Below are 24,212 nucleotides of genomic sequence, written 5' to 3'. Positions count from 1 at the left end.
ACGACTGTTCTTACCATAACGATAATGTAAGACATACATACACGCAAAAACTCACATGTATGTATACGTGCATACATGTGTATGTATATGTATATATTTGTATGTAGGTATATCTATATATATATATCATATATATATATATATAATATATATATATATATATATATATATATATACACCCCCAACCCCCAGCAAAATGAACTGATTAAACAAATACCCGTATGTATACGTACATACATGTGTATGTATATGCATACATATATTCACATATATAAATATATATAATAAAATATACATATATTATATATATATATATATATATATATATAATATATACATACCCCACAGCAAAATGAACTGATTAAACAAATACCAAGGATGAGCTCCCTCTGATAAATATCTTGGAAAAACAGAAGCGCTAAGTCACATCAAAATTGTATGAACAAACACCGAGCATTAACATCTAACACTTCCAAATTTACACAGCTTAATCAGGCCGTTGCTTTTTGGGTAAGTCGAGAAGCTGACGCTCAAGGATTTGCGTCCTGTGCTATACATTCATTCCTACGTGTGTGTTTAAGAGAGAGAAGGAGAGAGAGCGAGAAAGAGAGGGTGAGAGACAGAGAGAGAGAGAGAGCGAAATGAAAATGTCTATAGAAATGAGATCTTTAAGCCTACTGCAAAATTACCTTTACGCCAGATATGAGAGAGAGAGAGAGAGAGAGAGAGAGAGAGAGAGAGAGAGAGAGAGAGAGAGAGAGAGCAATATATAAGGTTTATGCCATTTACAGATTTATCTTGAGAGAGAGAGAGAGAGAGAGAGAGAGAGAGAGAGAGAGAGAGAGAGAGAGAAATATATAAAGTTTATGCCATTTACATTCATCTTGAGAGACCGAGAGAGACTAGAGAGAGGAGAGAGAGCAGAGAGAGAGAGAGAGAGAGAGAAGGAGAAGAGAGAGAAGAGAACAAATTTATATAAGGTTTTAAGCCATTTACGATTTTATCTTGAGAGAGAGAGAGAGAGAGAGAGAGAGAGAGAGAGAGAGAGAGAGAGAGAGAGAGAGAGAACCCCTCTCACTGACAATTTCAGAATAATCGTGTTCTCAGCATCCCTCTGCTACGAAGCGAATGTCAGATGAGGTGCCATTTATCATTCACAAGGCGTTTGAATTATAATGACTCGATGGCAATTGGTTTTCAATACGGATGGTCACTTAATGACCACCCTCAGCTCCTTAAGCTACAAATGACTGTTAAAAGCAGTGCAAGTGGCAGAAGCCACCGACAGAAAAAACATTTAAGCAATTATCACCAGCCTTCATGTCGTCGTTATGAAGGTTGTGGGAGCGATAAAAATTTGAATTTCTTTTATTACTTCGTTGATTCTGTTCTATAATCGCTAGCACACCAAATGACTACTGAGATTTTTTTTTTCATTTATTGTTTTCTTATTACCCGTACTACTGATATTTTTTTTTTTTTCATTTATTGTTTTCTTATTACCCCTTCTACTGATTTTTATTCTTTATTCCCACAAATGGAATGGGAGTACTGTGAATTTTAGTATAATCTATGCAACTGTTGAAACTTTTATGGTTAACTGTTTTCCTTGCTCGGTTATAAATGGCTCCAATCCCCCTAAAGTTCTTCTACTTTTCTTTATTCTTTTCATTACAAAATAAGTTATTCGAAGCCTATGCACTAGCCTTCCTATACTTGTAGGTCCCGGCTAAATTCCGTCAACGGCGACTTTTGTCAAGTCACGTGAAAACGAGGTTGCCCGTGAAGTCATTGTCATTTGGATATTTGAGGGTGCCAGACACGCATCATCCGTGCTCAACCTCTTCTGATGATCCCAAGGACCCGAGGGGTTCACACTCTTGCGAAGGGTTCTGAACCTCTCGGCCACACACACACACACACACACACACAATGCAACGAGGGCAAGATACGCCGCCGCTCTTCAAGATATGTCGAGTGGATACACAAAGTTATAGCTACGAGTGTTAGTCGCCGGTTGCATGACACAAACGTGCATGCGTGTGTTCGAATCCGTGACTACATATTACTCTAGCATAAACGAATCTCTGCGCAGTTGTAGCCAAACAATTAATATAAAAGCAATTTAACTTCTGAATAGCATTACCTGAAAGGTGTTCTTAACACGCCGAGTCGCATCTCCCTCCTACTAAATAAAACAATGAAATCTTGGGATGCACACAAGCACAGCCTCGTGTGGAAGGGGAGGAGGGGAGGGGAGGGGAGGGGATGAGGGGAGTGGAGTGGAAAGGCAGAGAAGAGAGTAGATGAGGAGAGCAGAAGAGATTTCTTTTGAGTGAGGAAAGGGAAAACACACATCTTTCCTCATGCTTCTCGCTGGAAGAAAATGAGCCACTTCTCCTCTCCTTATTTACTATGTTTACACTGTTCAATTTTCAAATACAATTTCATAAATCAAAAGATTATCTGAGAAGAGTAATGCTCCTTGAAATGTAAAACAAGAAAAAATCCTTCTTTATTAGAATAAAAGAAAAAATACATATATATTTAACGAAGATATTCATTAGATGAAAATGCACTCGACAAACCCAAATCTTTCTCTCACGAAAGAAAAAGAGCGGGAGGGAGAGGGAGAAGTCGACCCCATTAAACGGACTACACTCTAAACTGGCACCCCCTCCCCCCCCACCCTCACTCACTCTTACCTCTACCTCTCTCCCCAACCTCCAAGGAGCAGCCTCCCCAATGACATCTCTCTCTCTCTCTCTCTCTCTCTCTTTCTTCTTTCTTTCTTTCTTTCTCTTCTCCTCTTATGTCCTCTTCTAACTTGAGCTATTGTCGAGGGTATGTCACCTTTAATTCCTAGTGTCATATGTTTAGGGTGTAAGAATGCATTCATTGTTTTAGGGTGATACTTTCTCGGTATATACTGTAAGTGTGAGAGGGACAGGAGAGAAAGCGGCAAGGCGAAGAAGAAAAAGAGGAGGAGGAGGAGGAGGAGGAGGAGGAAGGAATTAATTGTCTGGACGTTCATTCTTGAGGAAGATTGTTTTTCTTTTCCTCTGCCACTGATAATTAAAAAAGTATGAGAGTGGAAAACCTTACTTTCATTAACACCTTTTTTTGGGGGGGGGAGATCTTTTAACATGAGCCGGTTAAAGAAAAAAAAAACTAACGATCTGAATTTATCTTTTTTAAGAAAACAACGACAAAATTAGCCATATAATATTTTCCAGAAATACAATACTACATCAACGTCTTGGCACGAGATGTACACTACACAGCATCGTCCTTCTTAATACGACACGGAAGTAAATTACACTTCGCCGGTAATCTTAAGCCTAAATCCATTCAGATCGAGTTAGCAGGAAAAAATATATGATCGAGTTAGCAGAGTAAAAAAAATAAGATCGGGCTATCAGAGTAAAAAAAAATGCGATCGAGCTATCAGAGTAAGAAAAAAATGCGATGGAGCTAGCTGGGTACAAAAAAAAAAAAAAAAAAAAAAAAAAAAAAAAAAAAAAAAAAAAAAAAAAAAAAAAAAAAAAAAAAAAAAAAAAAAAAAAAAAAAACATGATTGAACTAGCAAGGGAAAAAACGCGATCGAGCTAGCAGAGTAAAAAAAAATGCGATCAAACCAGCAGAGTAAAAAATAATACGATCGAACCAGTAGGGCAAAAAAAAAAAAAAAAGAAAAAAAAAAAAAACACATTTCGAGCTAGCGAAGTAAAAAAACATACGATCGAGCTAGCAGGATAAAAAAATACGATCGAGCTAGCAGTGTAAAAAAAAAATATATATGATCAAGTTAGCAGGGTAAGAAAAAAATGCTATCGAGCTAGTAGGGTAAAATATAAAACGATCGAGTTGGCAAATGAAAAAAAAAATTAAATAGGGAAGACCAGCAAACAAACAAACAAACGTCGTCATCCTCTCTCTCTCTCACTAGCACATCAGTCGATCTTGAGCGAAACTTTGAGAAGTCCTTCCCTCTCTTTTCGTCCGGTTTCCTGTATGCAGCAGCTATCGATTCCGCCCCTTAAACGCAGAGTTAAAATTCAGCAAAAACAACCAGCTGGAACACGAGCTAGTGCGAGAGAAAGAGCAAGATCTCTCTCTCTCTCTCTCTCTCTCTGTACCTGCGCCTCTTTTTTTTTTATTTTCATTCTAATAATGTCAGAGCATTTCTAAATAAAGTTGACAACTGACCCCAAGACAACGATATTCCACCGAAAATGAGAAATATAGCTAAGTAGAGTTAAGACGCCTCTTGAAGCTCTGGTAGTTATAACTTCCTTCCTAACATCGTAAGATCTCTCTCTCTCTCTCTCTCTCTCTCTCTCTCTCTCTCTCTCTCTCAACGCTAAAGCGGTGTCGACATCGAGATTGCAAAGCCTGTCGGCGATTTCATTTTCTTTCGGCCATCACGTGGACCGCGTTTGTACGGACAGCGTTGAAAATTTCATTTTTTCAAACACTGGAATAGTTTTCCACTACTGTTTTATATAATAGTGAATATGATGCTTAGATATAATGACAATTAACGTTAAAAGAAAATTTAAAGGAAAATTAATAAAAAAAATAAAAATAAAAAAAATCACCACGTTCTGTTCCTGTTCATTAAGGCCGCAATGAAGATGCTAAGCACATCTGATTAGAACTTTTTAAGCCCTTAACGGCCCCGTAGGGCCGCTGTGACAAGTGCGAGGTACGTACCACACTGTGAAGCGTCCGCCAACATTCTTGTCGGCGGTACTACGAGCGCAAGCAAGCACGAGCGTAGATACGCAAAGAACTTCATTTTCTTTCCGTTCGTGATTTTTCCCAATTCCGCCTACGTTGGCCCTCAACCATATCTTACACATTCCCACAGCAGCGTCAAATCTCTCTCTCTCTCTCTCTCTCTCTCCTTTACTTTGCAAGTCATATGAGGCGCCCATACTTCATCGGCGCAACAAGACTTATTGCCGAGCCGGTTGTGGGCGGGCAGGGACATGCTGGTTACCGACATGCAACGCTGAACCTGATAGATTTAATGTTGCAGGGATGAAATGACCAGCTCCACTACCTCTCCCACTACCCCAAATATACCCTCCCCACCCTCCCACTCCTACTCTTCATCCCGGTGTAACGCACACCACAATATCTCCTCCCACTATATCTCTTTCTCTTCTCACGGATTTTGGAAAATTGTTAGTGTTCGTGGAAAAAAAATATCGAGTAATCGCAAGAAAATTGAATTCTTTTCGTATATTTCAGCTAAAACGAAGTACTACGTAATAATATTGGTAGAGGCAGGAATGATACTTAATTTTAGTAACTTATTAAAAAAATTCTTATTTCTTTACAAACGGTTACAAATAAGATGGCTCACTGATCATATTATCCCATACCCATACTACGGAAAGTTAAATGCCGGGGTATATAGGTCATCGGTATAGTATTGTCATCACTATCATTTTTATCACTGACGTATGCATATTCTAAAAGTTAGAACAAGGACGTCATTAAGTTGTAAAAAAGGAAGAAAGAAAAAACTTTCACAAAATAAAATGCCAAATTTGAAAATAAATTAGGCTACTTTACTGGTCAAAGTCAACTCAGCTTCGCAATGCAACAGACAATTTGATATTACAAAGTTAAAGATGAATTATAATATAAAATTTAAGCGGATTCTGACATAACGACAAACAAGAATTCAATAAGTCAATTAAACTTTCAATCAATGGAACGTGTATCTCTACATTTTTAACAAAACTTGGGAGAGGATATCTTGCAAAACAATAATAAGTTAATTCTTTATTTAAAAAAATAATCCTCAAGTCATACACAACTCAAGTGCATGCGTATGTCCGACTGAATGCGCATAACTATTTGTAGGTGACGGTGCAGTTTTTAAATGCAATTTTCTCATTTACACAAATGCAATTAACGTAATATGATGCAGACATAAAAAAAAATATCTAGAATGAAAGAAATATATGTATATGGTAAGGCAAAGCATAAAGTGCATTTACGAAAAGTAATAAAATTCTTTTGGATGGTGAAAATAAATCTACAGTTCTCTCTCTCTCTCTTCCCGAAACGCGTTCGGAAATCATCGACTAGCGAGAGAGAACCTTAAGTAAAATAATAAGGTTAACAAATTAGCAACAAGAGCCACGGCTAAATCTGTTCATGTTTACACAACCCTGACGTAAATCTCGCCTGTGTAGTAAATCATGAGAGAGAGAGAGAGAGAGAGAGAGAGAGAGAGAGAGAGAGAGTTGCAGAGGGGGTTGGGTAACGGGGTAGCATTCCACCAGTTTCCTACCCTACCCCCTCCACCCCCGCTGCTCCTTACCTCCAAGGCAGCAAGACAAGACACCCACCCTACCCATCACTACTCGCTCTCACAACGATTCCCCTCCCATCAGGATCCTCCCCCACACATACCCCATCACCAACCCGCCAGTCCGGAACTTTCCTGAATCACTCACTTTAGCCTGATCAGCTTAGTCGGTTAACAAGCACAGTTCATTTACATATTAACTACCCAACCATCTCGTTACTGTCGACCCTGTTTACCACCTACTCCATAACTCGCGCAACATTTATTCTTCATTCTTCCCCGGGTTCATTACGATGGCTGATTAATCCATCTCTTCCGCTGACACCGCCGATTTTCGGGGGACGCATCGGTGGCGCGCGAGAGAACGAACGGCGCAGTAGAGAGAGAGAGAGAGAGAGAGAGAGAGAGAGAGAGATGGAGAACCGAGCGAACGCACTACTTCGCTCTTTCACTCGTTCGCCCTAACGAGGTTGGTGGCGGTTATCTGATCTAACCATTAGCGAAGGTGAGTCCAGATTCTGGCAGAGGGCGCTCCTGCGCCTATCCTATTCTGATTCTCTGCCTTCTCTCTTTCCGCCTTCTTCCAAGCGCTTCCAATCCCCTACTTCCTTGAATGTATACTTCTCTAGAATAAGGAAAATGTCCGCTACCCGCATGTACGAGAACGGCCGTATCGCAAAACGACGGACGGAGCGTCAGTCCGCCAATCCGTCCAGGTGCAATGGCGGGAGGACGAGACGACAAGCGAGTGGACAGTCGCTTTCCATAATGCAATCGGAGAGGACAAGGCACAGTACTATACTCCGTGACCCTACAAAGCGGCAGCTCTTGAACGGATTCATTAGACTTCTTGTTAAAATCATTCAGATGCAAATAAGACTATCGAGAGAGAAAGAGAGAGTTAACCTCCCCTTAAATTACAAGGCACCATACTGGAACTTCTACGATAAGGCCCCTGGTTAAGACATCGGTTCCCAGAGGTAAAGCACACCGCACTGCCTGAAGACTAGCGCTGAGATAAATGCGCTGGGCGGGTACACGTGCATGGGATCAGATTGAGTGTTCGCGGCTCGGAGAGAGAAAGAATGGTAGAACATGGACGTAGGTGAATACGCACGATCATAAGTTTTAAGAGCACGTTCTGGTGTGTGTGTGTGTGTGTGTGTGTATATCTATATATTATATATAATATATAGATATAATGTATATTATAATTCTATTACGGGGAGCAACAGATGGTCAGAACGAAAAAGTCCGACCCTAAAGACGTTTCGTACCATACTGACAAAGGTTGTTAAAATTGATCTGCATACTAAAGAGAAGCCAATGGCGAGAAAGGTTAGCCACAGGCTAGATAATAGGGAGTTAACAATGGAATTTTATTGCCTTGTAAATGTTATCGCTGTTACACACAGGAAATTGAATATACGGCTACACATTGCGTTTTATTACATCACAAGATATTGGGCAAGACTTACGTCTGACAAAAGAAAGCAAACCTTTTACCAAAACCGCCCACATTAGCTAGCTAAAGAGCTATATTACAAGCGGTTGCAACCGACTAATTATGGGAAGGGGAGAGAGAGAGAGAGAGAGACCATTACAAGGCCCTAACAATTCGGCTGCGGAGAGGAAAGGATGTAGGCAGGCAGCCCGACTCGTGTATGGACAAGGCGCGCACAACAGAAAACGATTCCCGACACAAAACGCCACAATAGAAAACGAAGCGTGGCCACACAAATGAACACGCTATTGCTGATACGCGCCTGCGAGCGCCTCTTCACTTGCAAATTAATTATAGGTTTTTTTTTCTCTCTTCTGCTGCCCTGGATGTCGGGGTTTACTTCGGCTCACTCGCTTAAATGCTGGTTTATTCAAATAAAACCTTCTCATCTGCATACGTGGATTCTCAGCACGAGTTTTTTTTTTCTGAACTGTTTGCGGAAGAACTTATTGCAAGAGATGAGCAGAAAAAATATGAGACGATAATCTGTAAGTTTCTCAAAAATATTTTTGGGAAATATATTTTAGGTACACGGATTTATTATTGGGAGGTGTATAATTTGGAAGTTCAAATACACGTAGTTTTAAGTACCTAGAGATTATTGGATAATTTATTAATAATCTATTTCTCATTTCTAATTTTGCTAATCAATTCGGGAGAATTCATCTGTAACGGAATAACGGCAGGGAAATATTAAGGAAAAAATTAATAATTAATATTTGATCCACAAGTGTGATGTTCAGTTTTGGATGTTTTTGCCCTCGGAATATAAGCAAAAATATATAACCTACTTACGCTTTGTGTCAGGGAATTAATAAAAGGAAAAAGTTTCTCGCATATTTACATCCACTGCGATGATCAATATGGGAGAGACAGTGCTATGCATAAAAGGCCATTAAAAAAAAAAACTAAAATAGAACAATGATCATCTATCACGGTTAAACTTTTAAACGTTAGTTGTAATTGTTAGTATGACAGCTTCATTGTATGCATACATACATTATATATATATATATATATATATATATATATATATATATATATATATATATATGAATTTTTATATAGGCAACTAATCTCTACGCTCTATAAATGAAGAGAGTCCTTCCTTGGCATAACTTAATAATTTTCCTAGATTTATAACTTCATAATTTTTCAAGATTTACACCAGCTGTCATAAAAACATGCCCAAGTCAAGTTTTATACCAATAACAATACTGATAGCGGTAATAACCATAACAAAAAACTCGTGCAATCTGCCATTGCCTGATACTTACGAAGCCATGTTTGTCGGATATGTTGTTTGTGAGTTTTAATTTGTGAAAAGACACGACCTTCTGCATCCACTGTTCACCCGTTGCCGGACTGTCCGGATGAATGTACATCCGCTTTGGCATCTCCGGATCCGCCTTGCCGGCGACCATCCATCGGCTGTCGGAGGAAGGGGAGGCGGTGAAAAAAAATAAATAATAGAAAAAGGAGGTAATAAGTCAATGTATTTCACTTCTTAAAAATATTGGATCATTTGACATTTCAGATAAATTCTTAATCTCGAGTTCAATAATTTCTCAATTAATTTACTGAGTCTAAGATATGGGATCAAATTTCTCAATTCTTTGGTAACTGTCAACCTCTAGTGAAAAAGGAAAAAAATAGTGACTATCACACACACACACACACATCTCGTTCATGACACAAATTTCATTCATAAAATGATACCGAACTTAGTCGCGTCGCACATTTCGTTTTAAAACCTATCACACACTCATATCAATTACAAAATTTAACCATCACAAATATGCAAATTCAAAAACAACCATCACATAATTCAGTCACAAAAAATAACAATTATACGTATTTATCGTAAAGTATAGTCGTCACACACATTTCAATTAAACAAACTAAAAATTATTCAATGCTATCAATTACACATATTCACAAAACCTAACAATAACCTAATCTCTTCTTAATCAAACTAATCGTTATACACACACACAACATTCAATTACAAAATGTAACGCTAATCACGTTTCTTTTCAATTATGTAAAGCAACCGATATACAATTTTAACCTTGCAAATGCCTTTTGGAGCTGTGCACCTACACTAATTCCTGTCTGCAATTCCATTATGCCATTAAAGAAGCCAAGAGAAAATAAACACTCAAAAAAATTAATGTGAATAAGTTCCAGTGAAGAATTTAAAACTATTCCCAAAACATAGCGAAGAATTGAAAATTCAAATAAACCTAGGCAATAATCTTTTTTATCAATATCCTACATTCAACGAAGGTAAATCGTACTTTTAACAAATCAGTTTACTTTTTCACTGTGAGCAGTTTATAAAAAGAAAGCTGTCTATCAATAATCATCAAATCATGGAGGTATTAGTGTTTATTAACATTTTCTACGGCACTCTTGTATCTCACTGGATGATGTCCCTATTTTTCCTACTTGCAAAACAATTTATAATTTACATTCAAATTCTACCTATCACACAGTACTGCAAACTACCTAACATGGACTTCTAACACCTAATCAAATGCAATTATCTGACTACCGTTAACCAGCACCTTATTACTAGCAGTCGAGTAATAAGAGCCAAATTTAGAATTCATCGACGCTCTATTTCTTCAGCTTGGCTGGAAATTCCGTGTAGATCGATCTTCCAGGAATAAGCCGAGCGAGTGCATGCATAAATCACAGTGATCTAATCATCCGACCCATTATTTACACAAGTGAATTAAAGATATTCAATCGTCGTTCCATCAGTCAACCGTAAAAGTACGAATCATTAATATCACATGCACGACCCGTAATTAAATTACGTCTCTTTACATACCTAAATTGCGTTCATCCCATTATTGCCCAGCATGTAAATAGCTAAATTTACGTTTTGCTCAATCAGCTTGTGCATAGCGCAGATGAATTACAATAATCGTATATAGATAGGTAAATTACGCTTATTGAATTATCCTAGTATTCACCCACTTAATCAACGTCGTTAATTAATATATCATAACCTGGTTAAAATACACTGACCTAATCAACTTTCCCAAGCATGGAAATGGGTTCTGGACCTGATGTATGCAAGCAAGAGCATAGGACCGGTTTCGCTTGGAATCGTTACGTTAAAAATGGCCTTCTCACAGCATAGGGTCTTGCCCCCTAACACTTGGCAGTGCTTGCTCCCTAGAACTGAATCGCAGTTGGCATTGCCGATTTGGAATAAATAAATAAATCGAAATTGATGTGAATAAAAATGGTAAAATACTACTTGCATAAACCGTCCTTGCATCTCTTAATACCATACGTCAGTCGACTTTTTCTCATATGAAATATCAAACCAGCACTAAAATTTGTAAATTTCACAATATATTTAATCTATTTTCTACCAAAACACACCTACGCGCATACACACACACACACACACAATGTCTTAGTAAAGACGAAAGCGCTTGGATTTCTGCCTATCATTTTCCTGTGGTATTCGCTTATTTAATGTAGTCACGTGCATCTACTCTGATTTTTTTAAAGACTAAATATATATATATATATATATATATATATATATATATATATATATATATATATATATATATATATATATATATATACCTTTCAATTCTATTTCAGAGACAGACCTTGTAACTGAGCACTGACGAATTCACGTAATTTGATTGCGGCTTAAGCCATTTTCAAAACAAAAAAAAAAAAAAACACCTAACACTATCAAAACATACTCCTACACACATACGATTTTTCATTCTCAAGCACACATCATCAACACATAAGAGGTTTTTCCAACCAGTAAAAACTTCATTAACCAAATATCTTCTATCAATAATTTACGTTCATGATGAAAACAAAATGGATGTTATCTACATAAAGCAACATCAATGACTATCGTAATGAAAGTAAACATCAGTTATGATAACGTTGAAAATTTATTATAAGTTTAATAATGGGGGAAAAAGTACATATGATGCTTACCGTAGATACTTTAATCTTCACCATGGTCATCATGAATAAAGAAATAAAGAATTTATTTTGACAATTGTAAGTTACATTGAGAAATTTGATAAACACCTTAAAGACTAAACCTTAAGATAACATTATATCTAGTATAGATATAGTATATAGATATAGTAATATTATAATACATGTAATATTTTATTTTATTTATTTGTAATATTGGTATTATTTAATTATATTAATCTATATACCATATAATAATTTTTATGTTTATATATATGGTATATAATTAATTATATTAGTATATATATATATAATATGCTTAGTATATATATATCTAAGATTATATATCTTTTACACACATATAATATATATATATATTCTATTTATCTTATATACTATATTATATCTATACATCATAACCCATCATATATATATCTATTCTCTCTATATTATATATATATCTATATATATATGCACGATATATTATACAATATACATATATATATAATATATACTCTGCAATTATACTTATATATATATTATATATACATATTATCTAATATGAATAATATATATATATACACATATATATATATATATATCTATATAATATATATATATAGATGACATATATACTATATATCATATATATATATACTATATAGTATATTATATTATACTATATATATATATTTATATATATATATATATATATATATATATATACATATAATGACTGATGACGTCACTACGGACATCAGAATAAGACTAGAGAAATATAGGTGTCAACTAAAACAGCTACTTCGAACTACAGTGGGAACATGGAGTCGACTTCAAATGCTTTGCCAGGTCATGCAAAGAGTACAGAAAGAGGAAAATAAAAAAAAAATAAAAAAGATCAAACTGCGAGGTATGAAATGAGTAAAAAAAAAAAATGCCAATAAACAGCATGCAGAGGAGGGGGTGGGGGAGGAAATTGCAAGGCAACAATGCAAAGATACTGAGCATAAAAAAATAAACAAAGTCCTGGTGATACTGGAGCAAATACATCATCAGCTAATCTTCATCCAAGAGGGTAATGCGTGTGTTTTTTTTATCATTAATTCGTGGACACATTTCATATGAGTTTGATCAATAATATTTGCGTAAATTATATAAGAGGATTCAGAGCAGTATCTTAAAAATTAATGGAGACTAAGATCTAGTGGGAGCAGGATATTATATATATATATACTATATGTGTCTGTGAAGGAAGCAGGATATATTATTTTACAAACAGGATGATCGTAGCAACTGGATAACCGACTATGTCCGAATTAATGGATGTTGTTCGTGAGGGAATTGGAGTATATGCGGAGTCTGCCAATAATAATAATAATAATAATAATAATAATAATAATAATAATAATAATAATATTTGCAAAACAATAAATAACTAATCTAAACGTGATATTACGAAAATAGTGTCATATATCGTTTATAAACTGGGAAATGATGATGACTTAATTTTATTTCTTAACTCTCGGTAAAATATGCTATTTAGTACAAATGCCGTTAAAGTTAATTGAAATTTATGTCAAGGCATCAATAACAAATATCAATCTTAATTTCATTTACCTTACTACACAAATAAAAATAATAAAATTCACAACGAATAAAAAAATACATAAAAATTATAGGAAATATTTACTTTTCAATAATTAAACGAACTCTTCAGTTTCTTTGGAGAAGCAATAAAGCGGAGGAAATCGAATATTTCTATTTTATCTTAGGCAAAAGAACAACGCCGCCTTTTCTCAAGCATTTGCAAATGTAATTCATTTCCTCATTTATATAAAGTCAAGTCACCTAAAAAAAAATAATAACTATTCTTCCTCTCTTGATCAATAGGGTCAAGTCCCCCAAAAGTCAGGTGTTGTGAATAAAAATGTACTGAAAAATGAGGGCTACATTGTCAATCGCTATTCAATATGTGAAAACGAAAGAAAACACATCAACCCAAACACCGATGTATTTGAAATACCCTTTGGGTATGTGGGTCAAATGGGTTGCCAGTGAGACTAATAAATTTATGAGTGTATGCTTCAGTGTGTGTGCGTGTGTGTGAACTATAAAAAAAAATATTATAAAAGGTCGTGAATACAGGAAGGGTCGAGGGAGATGGAGATGTCTCAAACGTGACCGTGTCAGTGGTAAGTAACCAATAAGATGCTCAATGACTATTCATACCAATAACAATATGGACTGTGATTTCGGGTCAAGGTAGGAAAAGAAAAAAAAAAAAACTTGTGCTCTATAATCACTAACACAACAGGGTCTTTTCTCTGAGTGACGATGCTAAGTAACAATCTCTAAGAAGAGGGAGGCAGGTACAGGTGAGTTCGGGGCAAGGGGGTGAGGGTGGGTGTGGGTGGCGGCTGTGGGAGGGGAGGGGGCCGGGTCAAGGGGAGAGTACTAAAGACCAGAAGTTCTAATCAACTTTGTTCTTCTGTCACTGATACTGAAGTTGATGAGTATCAATATATACAAGAGATCTCTAATCATTCTATAAATGAGCTGCGCACTAAACTGATGATCAAAAGTGATGCAAACACTCTTATTGCTAGTATTACAGGAATCACTAAAGGACTGAAGGAGGCAGTATAATGATGATGATAAAATATTGAAAGGGTAGTGAGAACTAACATACATATACATACATATGTGTATATATATATATATATATATATATATATATATATGTATATATATAAATTATACATATTATATATATATATATATATATATATATATATATATATATATATATATATATATATATATATATATATATATAGTTCAGATCTACCACCCTCCAATACAACTGAAGACAGAAGGGCAGGGGAATCGCCTATGAAAACATGTCAACCTTGGGGGCATATATATATAGGTGTTTCTTTTTTATATGAAAAAAAAAAACAGTCAACCTGGGGAGGTATATAGGTGTATATAGGTCTCTCTTTCATATAGAACAATACCTGTTGTGAAATTTATATCGGCAATCGTCAGCTGCCACGATGTCCATAAGCAAGATGTATTTTGCTTTTTTGTCAAGCCCAGAGACCCGGACTTTGTAGGCAGGAAACATACGTCTGCAAGAACAACAACAACAGACCTTTGATAGAATATTTCGACAGCAATGAAAAAAAATTACAAAAAAAAAGAATAAAACTGAAAATGGGGGGAGAGGGGGTTACAAAAGCAAGAGGAGGAAGATGACGTGACGGTGAGGTGGTGGTGGTGGTGAGGACAGTGATGAAGATGAGGACGAAGATGATGATGATGACGAAGATGCTCGCAGACACGGAGATTGTGATGATCGGTTCGAACAGTCGCCAGCCCAAATCAAGGAGAAATCAATAACAGCATCAACGGAAAAATGTGAACGAAGCGCAGCTAAGAATGTGGAAAATAATTAGAAAAATAAAGATAAAAAGCAGTAGATGCCACACCAGGTTAATATAAAAGAGAGGGGGCGAAATGGAAGAGAGAATGGAAGACGAGTTATACGAGAGAAACAAAGTATTCTAAAGAGAAAGAAGAAGGAAAGAAAATCATAAACAACAACGAAGACACGGAGATTTTTTCTTATTTTTTTGTTTGTTTGTTTGTTTGTGTCGCTGAAAATTGAGAAAAGACACCTCAGGAGGCAATACCTGTTATGGAACTTATATCTACAGTCGTCTGCCGCTACGATGTCTAGAAGCAGGATGTACTTGGCTTTGGGATCAAGCCCTGACACTCTAAACTTCATCTGTGGAAACATTTGCCTGGAAAAAATAACGAATTTCTCATTATCATGGACAGACAGTTACAACAGTAATGGGTAAGCTAGAGAGAGAGAGAGAGAGAGAGAGAGAGAGAGAGAGAGAGAGAGAGAGAGAGAGAGAGAGAGAGAGTCACGTCTCAAAAGAATGAATTAAAAGTAAAGATACATGACAGCAATTAAGAAGGTCTAGGTGTTAGAGAGAGAGAGAGAGAGAGAGAGAGAGAGAGAGAGAGAGAGAGAGAGAGAGCTTACGTTTCAAAAGGGTGAATAAAACCATATAATACAGCAATACAGAAGGCATAGGTGTTGAGAGAGAGAGAGAGAGAGAGAGAGAGAGAGAGAGAGAGAGAGAGAGAGAGAGAACGAGGATGTCCTTCGCCATCCAATAATGATGAAAAAATGTGGTAGACGTCACTGCAAAGTCTGTTCTTCAAAAAAATTTCGAGTACAATTAAAAATTCATAGTGAAAATGAAAGACACTGAACAGACGACGAAAAACACATTTTTTCCTCACTATCGACAAACAATCTACAGTACAACAGCTATCTACACAAAACACTCAATGAACACATGACATAAACTTACTTTAAGTCCAATCGAAAAGTTTAGCAGTCATGAAAACCAGAGAAATTCTTTTCGTACCTAAACGTAAACTTTATTCAGGTGTGAATTCCAAAATTATTTTCATTTCTTCTTCCTTTCAAGGACGATTGTATCCAAAGGCTTTTCCTTTGTATCCAACTTTCTATTATCTTTCTCTTTCTGATTATTAGGGACGTGTCAAGAATCCATCAATACATTATTATACCTTCAAAGGCTACGCAGTGAACTTTACGTCTCCGTTCATCCTATTCAAAATATATAAGCCACAATGTAACGTTGCTTTTACATTAATCTTATTCAATAAAGGAACACAATAGGTGCTTTTGATACCTACCAGTCGTCACAGCGTTAATGACTACGTTTAGCCATCACTAATATTTACCTCTTTTACTCTTTGCCTCCGTTACAAATGCAATTGTTCAATCTGAATGTTCCGTCTTCATGGAATGCTTATATAGATGTGTAGTGTCTGAATCAAAATTAACGCCTCTTGTTAATGAACACGAATTCAAACTCTTCATCTTACGTTCAAGCGAAGATGCAACGCATTACTAGCCTATTGCTATTCTCCTTGCATTTGAATACGTTTTTATTCATTTGTTAATGTATTTGTTATTTGTAATAAGTGAGACCTTTTCACTCTGTATTTCCCTTTCCTTTTTTCTTACTTCCTAATACGCACCATATTCTTTGAAAGACTGAATTTCAAGTCATTGGCCTCTGTGGGATTGTTCCGTATGACCAGTGTTCATCTTCTGAATGATAATAATAATAATAATAATAATAATAATAATAATAATAATAATAATAATAATAATAATTTCTATAAATCTATAAATAATCCCTCAATTACCAGATTACCAGTCAAAAATTTGTATTACAGTTCTCTCTTCCTTCTATTCACTCCACGACAAGACCTTGGAAGGTCACAATAAGCCTCCCCCTTCCACCCATCGGCCCTTCCCATCCACTATCTTTTTATCGCCGCGACGTCGGCCTCTCGCTTAGGAAAAGGAGACGAAAAATTGACGCCTCAGATCGGCCCCTCCGCCTGCGACCCTGTCAGACACAATTCAGTGCGAGGTCTTATGTAAATTTCGTCGTCACTCAATACTCTTTATCGGCCGAGCATCTCGGCCGAGATACGGCAACCTCCTTTTCCCAAGAGCCTTCTTCGACTCCTTTTGTCTCAGAAACGGCGTAAATCAAAATTCTTTCTTTCCCCTCACAGCGTATGAGCCACGTCTCCGCTATCTCGCCGACCGGGTTATGGTTCGCTCTATTCAAAGGTAAAACACGATCTATTGGAAAGCTCTTATTTTACTATATTTTCTTTCTTCTTCTTTATCTCTCGAGGAGGCCTTTTATCTCGTTATTTAAGATGCCAACAACAGCCCACTCTGACGAGATAAGTCTTCGAGATATTTTTCCCCTCTTATCAGGGAGAAGAAGAGACCACGATGATCGCCCTGTAGACAATGCTCCATGAGGCTGAAGCTTTGAAAGTTACAGATCATGGATACAGTAGATCCCCCTTGATCATTATTTTGAAAATAATCTATAAATTGAAACGGGTCAAGATGATTCAATTAACCGAAGAATATTGGCATGGCTATAGTTAAAGACCTTAATTAAGAATGATTTAGTTTGTTTAATCCAAGTCTAAACAAACCCTGCCGAATTATCGAGGGGCAGGCGAGAATCACGCCCGAAACTAGACATACTGATATATTAACTTAGGCCTCTCACACAGGCGCGCCGTTTAATTTTTTATCTTTCAATTATCTTTTTTTTATGCTTCTATTAAGCAAAGTAAAGAATGTATGAAAAGAGACCAAAGGCGACCTCTAATAACTACCCTTATCCTCTTCCTTCTTCTACTGCCTCCCTCTCACTGTCATCCTTGACCCCCCACCCCGTCTTCCCCCCTGTAGGTTATTCCATATCACCCCCTACTCCTCCCCTACCTCAAGAACCAAGGAATCACCTCCATTGAAACGAAGGTTCTTTACGTTCATCGTCGGCATTATAATTACACGTTTCTCTTCGGAAAAGGGAAGAGGAAGAGAAAAAAAAGAAAAAAAAAAGAGAGGGAGAATAACTTCCACCGTCCCTTGACGACCGTAAGGGCTATTCGCCTGTTACTCTTGTCTCGCCAAGCCCCGCCCACCGAACACTCTGAAAAATTGTTCTTGTCCTTTCCTAATTAAATCGGCAAAACAAACATGGAGCCAAATAGGTGCGCCTAATAGCTTGGCTTATCTGGAAGACCATCGATGAGTTTCGGTGATGAGGCGGTAGTGCTGAAAAAGTGTTTGTTTAGTTTTTATTTACGCCTCATACTCCCCGTGAATATTTATCAGTTACGTGCGTGTGTACGAGGCCCCTACGCGCGAGCCCTGTTTAAGAATGGCTCTTATTAGACGGACGGGGCTTCAGTTTGCTCCGCCGAACTGACTGCTACGCACATGTGTATAACAAATGTGTACGTCCTGTTCGTGGGGGTGATAAATATTAAGTATCAAGCATGCAACGCATATATATATAATATACGATATATATATATATATATATATATATATATAATATATATATATATAGATACGATTATATTTATATATAAATATATAATATATATCGTATATATATATATATATATATATACATATATATATATATATATAGATATATATATCAAATATATATATAATATATATATTATATCATATATAATATATATATATATATTGTGTGAGCGTGACCTTACTAGTATATCTTCCGCAACCGAAGCCAAAAACCTAACCGAATTAAATATCATACCCTCCCGAACAGAACCCAAAACCTAATCGAATAAAAAAAAATTACACCCAAAACCATTCCCCTTTGACAACTAGATGACAAAACTCGAAAATCTGAAAACCAAGCCAACTCAAAAGGGGCAGGAGCAGAAAGGTTGCGAAAATGAACTTTCGTCGCCGGGCACGGCACAGCGCAAGACCTCATTATAATACGCGTGATCGCGTCCCGTTTTTCTCTCCTGAACTATTAGCGCCGCGATAAATCATGGCGAGGTCTCAAAGAGATAAGGGACGCGAATGTCGGCGATCCTCGGCTGTCTATTAAAAGCTGGATGTAACCATTATTCACGGAAAGGGAACGACCGACAGCATCGCCTCTTAAAATATTTATTTTGCCAGCGAGCACCACGACCATGAACGCGGACATTAATTCTATTTATACGCATACCTACAATTATAAACGTATTTTCAGCCTTACATAGCAACATTCATCAGCAAGAAAACTATGTATGTATATAAACTGTATATTGAGCACATACATACTGAGTTATCTTTCTAACTAAATATAGGCTTAGCTAAATCATACACACACACACAAACACACACACCCACAAAAACACACACACACATATATATATAACTTATTAAATCAAGCAAACTTTCCTACCTAACGAGCAAATCAGCTTTCTTTTTCAGTAATTAAAAACTCCTCTCTCTCTCTCTCTCTCTCTCTCTCTCTCTGGGTGGAGTAGGCCAAAGTTAACAAATCAATTATGGTTACCGATTCATCCTTGGGCGATTGATGGGTCGATCCGCTTTGCCGATGGAAAGTGAGATGGATAAGGAAGGTTGTGGGGGGGGGGGGAGGTAAGAGATTCCCCGACAGCAACCCCCTCCCCCCCTTCTCTTCCCCCAAGCCTTCCCCAAATGGAGGAAGAACTGATTTGTGGGCAGTACGCATATACAGACAAAGGAGGCAGCATCAGCGGAGCAGAACTTGGTCTTATTTCCGGTTAATTTGGGAGGGAGAATCTGATTTTGGAACCGCTCAGGTTGGCCATGAATTGACAGACTTCTGTAAAGATGTAGCCTAATTGGGGGCATACCATGAGCAGTAATGATGACGGGTGGCGCAACTGTATGGTTGTACTGTACCTCATGAATATGTATCAACACATAACACAGACAAGCCTCCAGATCCTAATTTTCCTTCTTACCTTACTCTCTTATTATGTTGGGGAAATCAGGATATATACAAAACCACCTCAATCGCGAGAGAGAGAGAGAGAGAGAGAGAGAGAGAGAGAGAGACGATAACGCCAACTACCCCTCTATTCTGAGGTGATAAAGAAACCCGCTCATCGAACGAATACTATATGACGCGCTCGCATTGGGAAACACACTAATTCTCTATCGGAACGGAATCCGGGTAATTTAATCCCATAAAAATTCTAATAAATAACAATGTATCTTTCCGTACGCGCTGACGATCTGCACCTGACATTAACGGAATGTTTTGCGTTCATCTGAACACAACTGACAATAACATCTGACTTCCACGTTAAAAATAACTCGAGACGGAAAAACTAAATAGGAGAAACTGTTTTGAATTCATGAATAATCATCTATAAAAATAAAGATAGATAGTTGGATTGATAGATAGGCAGATGGGCTAAAACTTACAATATTCAAGCTAATGGAATTCCAACTCTTGATGCCCTTTAAAACTCGGTAGAGTACATGACTGTCAACGAAGTACGAGAGAGAGAGAGAGAGATTTACTATTTATCATTAAGGCTACGGCTCAAAACTTCTATACTCCATATCAACGCTCTGAAATCGATTATAACAGCGAGAAGTGTGGTACCCTCTTCCCTTCCCATAGGTTTAATATAATTATATCTTTAAATGCACCAGCAAAATTTACATAGGAACACTTATCTTTAAAAATGAGTTAAGCCAGGCATCAAAATAAAATAGTTTAATGAGCATAAATCAAAGTAATTGTGCTTTCCTTACTATTCTGCGAATAAAAAAAAAAAAGAAATCTGAAAATAAAAAGCAAAGAAACTTTAAAAAAACTCCCAAAAAAGAAGGAATGAGCCGTAATTGCATACACGGATTCCTCACCCATGGTAATTATCTCCCAATCCCTTAATTAGGATGAAGTGAAAATTCCAAAGCTGCTTTTATTTTTAATTAAGGAGCAGGCGTCGGTAAGAATGTAATACAGCTAAATGTCTTTAAAAAAAAAACGAGCAGTGCAAAATATTACAACTTTTCGTCTGCGTAAATATTTCCAGGCTTCATCCGGGTGACGAACAAAACGAAAACAAGATTACGATTAAACTAATAAAATAATAATAATAATAACTGAGGAAATTAAAGAACTAAATGACCAGCTCCAGTTGTAAAAACATTGCGTGGTGGTGGGTAAGAAGGGGGAGGGGGTGGTAATGGTAACGGATGGGAAGGAGGGGGAGTGGCATGGGAGTGGGAGAGTGGGAGGGATGGTAGACTGATGAATTAAAGCCCGGAAAAGAGAATCACCTCTCACTGGAGAACGGAGATGGTAATTAAAACGCTTCGGGGGTGAAGGAACACGCCATTCTAAGATTCTCTCTCTCCCCGATGTTTTTAAGGAGACAGCGAGTGTACGCGAGCGTGTTTGTTTTCAAGAGACGTCGCCGTGTTTGTTTGGGTATATGCATGGGTGTTGATAGTTTGTATCTCCATGTTTAAACAGTGTGAGGTTATGAACTTTCTGATATATATGTGTGTGTATATATATATCTCTCACACATATGCATATATATACGCGTGTTTGTTTTAAGACGTCGTGTTTATTTGGGTATATACATGGGTGTTGAAAGTTTGTATCTCCATGTTTAAACAGTGTGAGATTATGAACTTTCTGATACATATGTATATTACCATATACTATCTATATATATATATATCTATATTATATATATATATAATAGTATTTTATATATATATCACACATATGCATAATATACATACATACACATATATATATATATATATATATATATATATATATATATATATATATATGTGTATATATATATATATACACATAAATAAAGATATATGCCACGAAGGAAAAATAAACGAAGGAGTATCTGCGAGACCTTTCGACGTTAAACATCCTTTACTAAGCAGAAACATATATATATATTACATATATATATATATATATATATTATATAATCTATATATATATATATAATATATATATATATATATATAGCTACTGCGTTGGTCTAGTGCATTTGCTACAACTTAACGAAGAGTTATCTGTACATTGGATTTATTATCTAAAACGCTGTTCTAAAATCCTTGTGAATATTACTGTTAATCGCTAATTCAATTCAAGTTACTAGCAAAATGGAGGGAAAGATCCATAACGGTTCTCTAGATAACAGCTTCGTAATTGTTTTCTGCTCGCTGTCTATGTATGAGGGTTTGCAAGGGTACCACAGGTGTACGAAATCCAGCAGGTTTATCCTGACCTTGTATTTAATTTTTTTTTACACACTTCAATGTCGTTTCTCAGGTATACGCTGCTGTATTCTAAGCACGTGATAACTTTTAGTTTTCAGAATAATAGTTTGGCACCTGATAACCTAATACTCCTTTTTTTAGTAAAATTATCATAAAAAGCTTCTTGCCACAGAATACTCTTGAATATTATTCTAGTGCATGAAGAAAGACAAACCTTCGTGACAACAAAACGAAGGTCAGCTACTCTAAATTCGGCGCCATTTTAGTGCAAGATTTCGTATTTGACTACGAAACTACTAACTGGGTTTGAGCACAAAATACAAAATTGTTTCATAACAAGTTGAAAGTGAATGTATACTATTCCATTTAATACTCATAAAATATTTATATTAAAACTTAACCCAATATTGTCAATATTCCATAATCTAACAGATACACGCACACACACTGTATATGAATATATATATAGATCCAGCCCTGTTTACTGACATATTACGTCATTTATACTTTTACGCCCAATAACCTAGAATACCTTTTATTATTTTACACCAGAATATCCTTCAGGTGCGTTTACCGCAGCAATTACTGTAATGCATAACGAAGGTCCAATTTTTATGCAAGTCAGTGACAGCCCAATTATGACAGGTAACTCTTAGTAAGCGCGGCATTAATAGCAGCGGCATAAATGTTAACATAACTAAATAGGCTATGACTGCCAAAGGCATTGCTGGTGCCTTTACCAGTCAATATATAATATAGGTGCAGCGTTTAGTCATCTGGTAATTTTATAATTATACATGCATATATATATATATATATAGATATATATCCTATATATATATTATATATATATATATATATATATAATCGTTAGATGGGGAGGACCGACGTTCCCAAAAACAAAAAACAAAACATAGAAAAAAACCTAGAAGCAAGAAAAGTGGGAAACGGCAGGAGAAGGAGAAGAAAATGGAGAAGGAAGGTGGGGGAGGAGGGGAGGGGGGGGGCTTGTTTACACAGTTAGCCTTGCAGGTCCTCCACGGGTGGAATTAATAATGTGACAGGTAATTGTGGGCTGTCACTGACTCGTGGTTCGTGTAACGACAGCAACAGGAAGTAAGACAGCGTGAACTGGTAGCGCCACGGATCACGAAGCCTCTCTCTCTCTCTCTCTACTGAATTCTTCTCTATTGATAAAAAACTGGAGAGAGAGAGAGAGAGAGAGAGAGAGAGAGAGAGAGAGAGAGAGAGAGAGAGAGAGAGAGAGAGAGATTATCCAGTTTATTGTTTTGTAGTAAAACTGACTAACATTAACAGATGGTGTTCAGGATGAACAAGGGTGGGTAAGGGAGGAGTACTTTTTCATGATACCTCTGCCCTTAAAAAAAAAAAAAAAAAAAAAAAAAAAAAAAAAAAAAAAAAAAAACCAAGCGCAATAGGCACCTTTTACAAAGCTTTTTCCTCTCACTGTTTACAGTAAAAATGGCTACACTGCCGATATACTCCCGTATGTTCAATGTTTAGATTCCCAAAACGGGTATAATTAGTATCAACCTGAACGCAAACCTAATCAACATCACCATCAAAACTAATCTGTTTAAGAACAGCGATCACCATCAAAGGTAATTACAACAAGGTAATTAATTTTACCTATGCATCAAAAG

General features: G+C 36.5%; 1 protein-coding gene across 5 annotated transcripts in view; it reads right to left on the bottom strand.

Moving 5' to 3' along the window:
* Nucleotides 1-24,212, bottom strand: part of LOC135224638 (optomotor-blind protein-like) — a 227,938-nt gene that overhangs the window by 149,185 nt on the left and 54,541 nt on the right. For 3 of the 5 annotated variants that reach the window (XM_064263847.1, XM_064263850.1, XM_064263851.1), the window contains exons 2-4: nucleotides 14,828-14,941; nucleotides 11,826-11,840; nucleotides 9,113-9,266 (exon numbers count right to left, since the gene is read on the bottom strand). In XM_064263847.1, the coding sequence (XP_064119917.1) occupies nucleotides 9,113-9,266; nucleotides 11,826-11,840; nucleotides 14,828-14,941 (283 nt within the window). Of the gene's footprint in view, nucleotides 1-9,112; nucleotides 9,267-11,825; nucleotides 11,841-14,827; nucleotides 14,942-15,505; nucleotides 15,620-24,212 lie in introns of all 5 variants that reach the window. The other 2 variants (XM_064263848.1, XM_064263849.1) reach the window with 2 other exon arrangements.

The sequence above is a fragment of the Macrobrachium nipponense genome, chromosome 12 (genome assembly GCF_015104395.2).
Source record: "Macrobrachium nipponense isolate FS-2020 chromosome 12, ASM1510439v2, whole genome shotgun sequence".
NCBI lineage: Eukaryota > Metazoa > Arthropoda > Malacostraca > Decapoda > Palaemonidae > Macrobrachium > Macrobrachium nipponense.
Note: the sequence above shows the minus strand (reverse complement) of the source record. Positions and strands in the feature narration are given on the sequence as shown.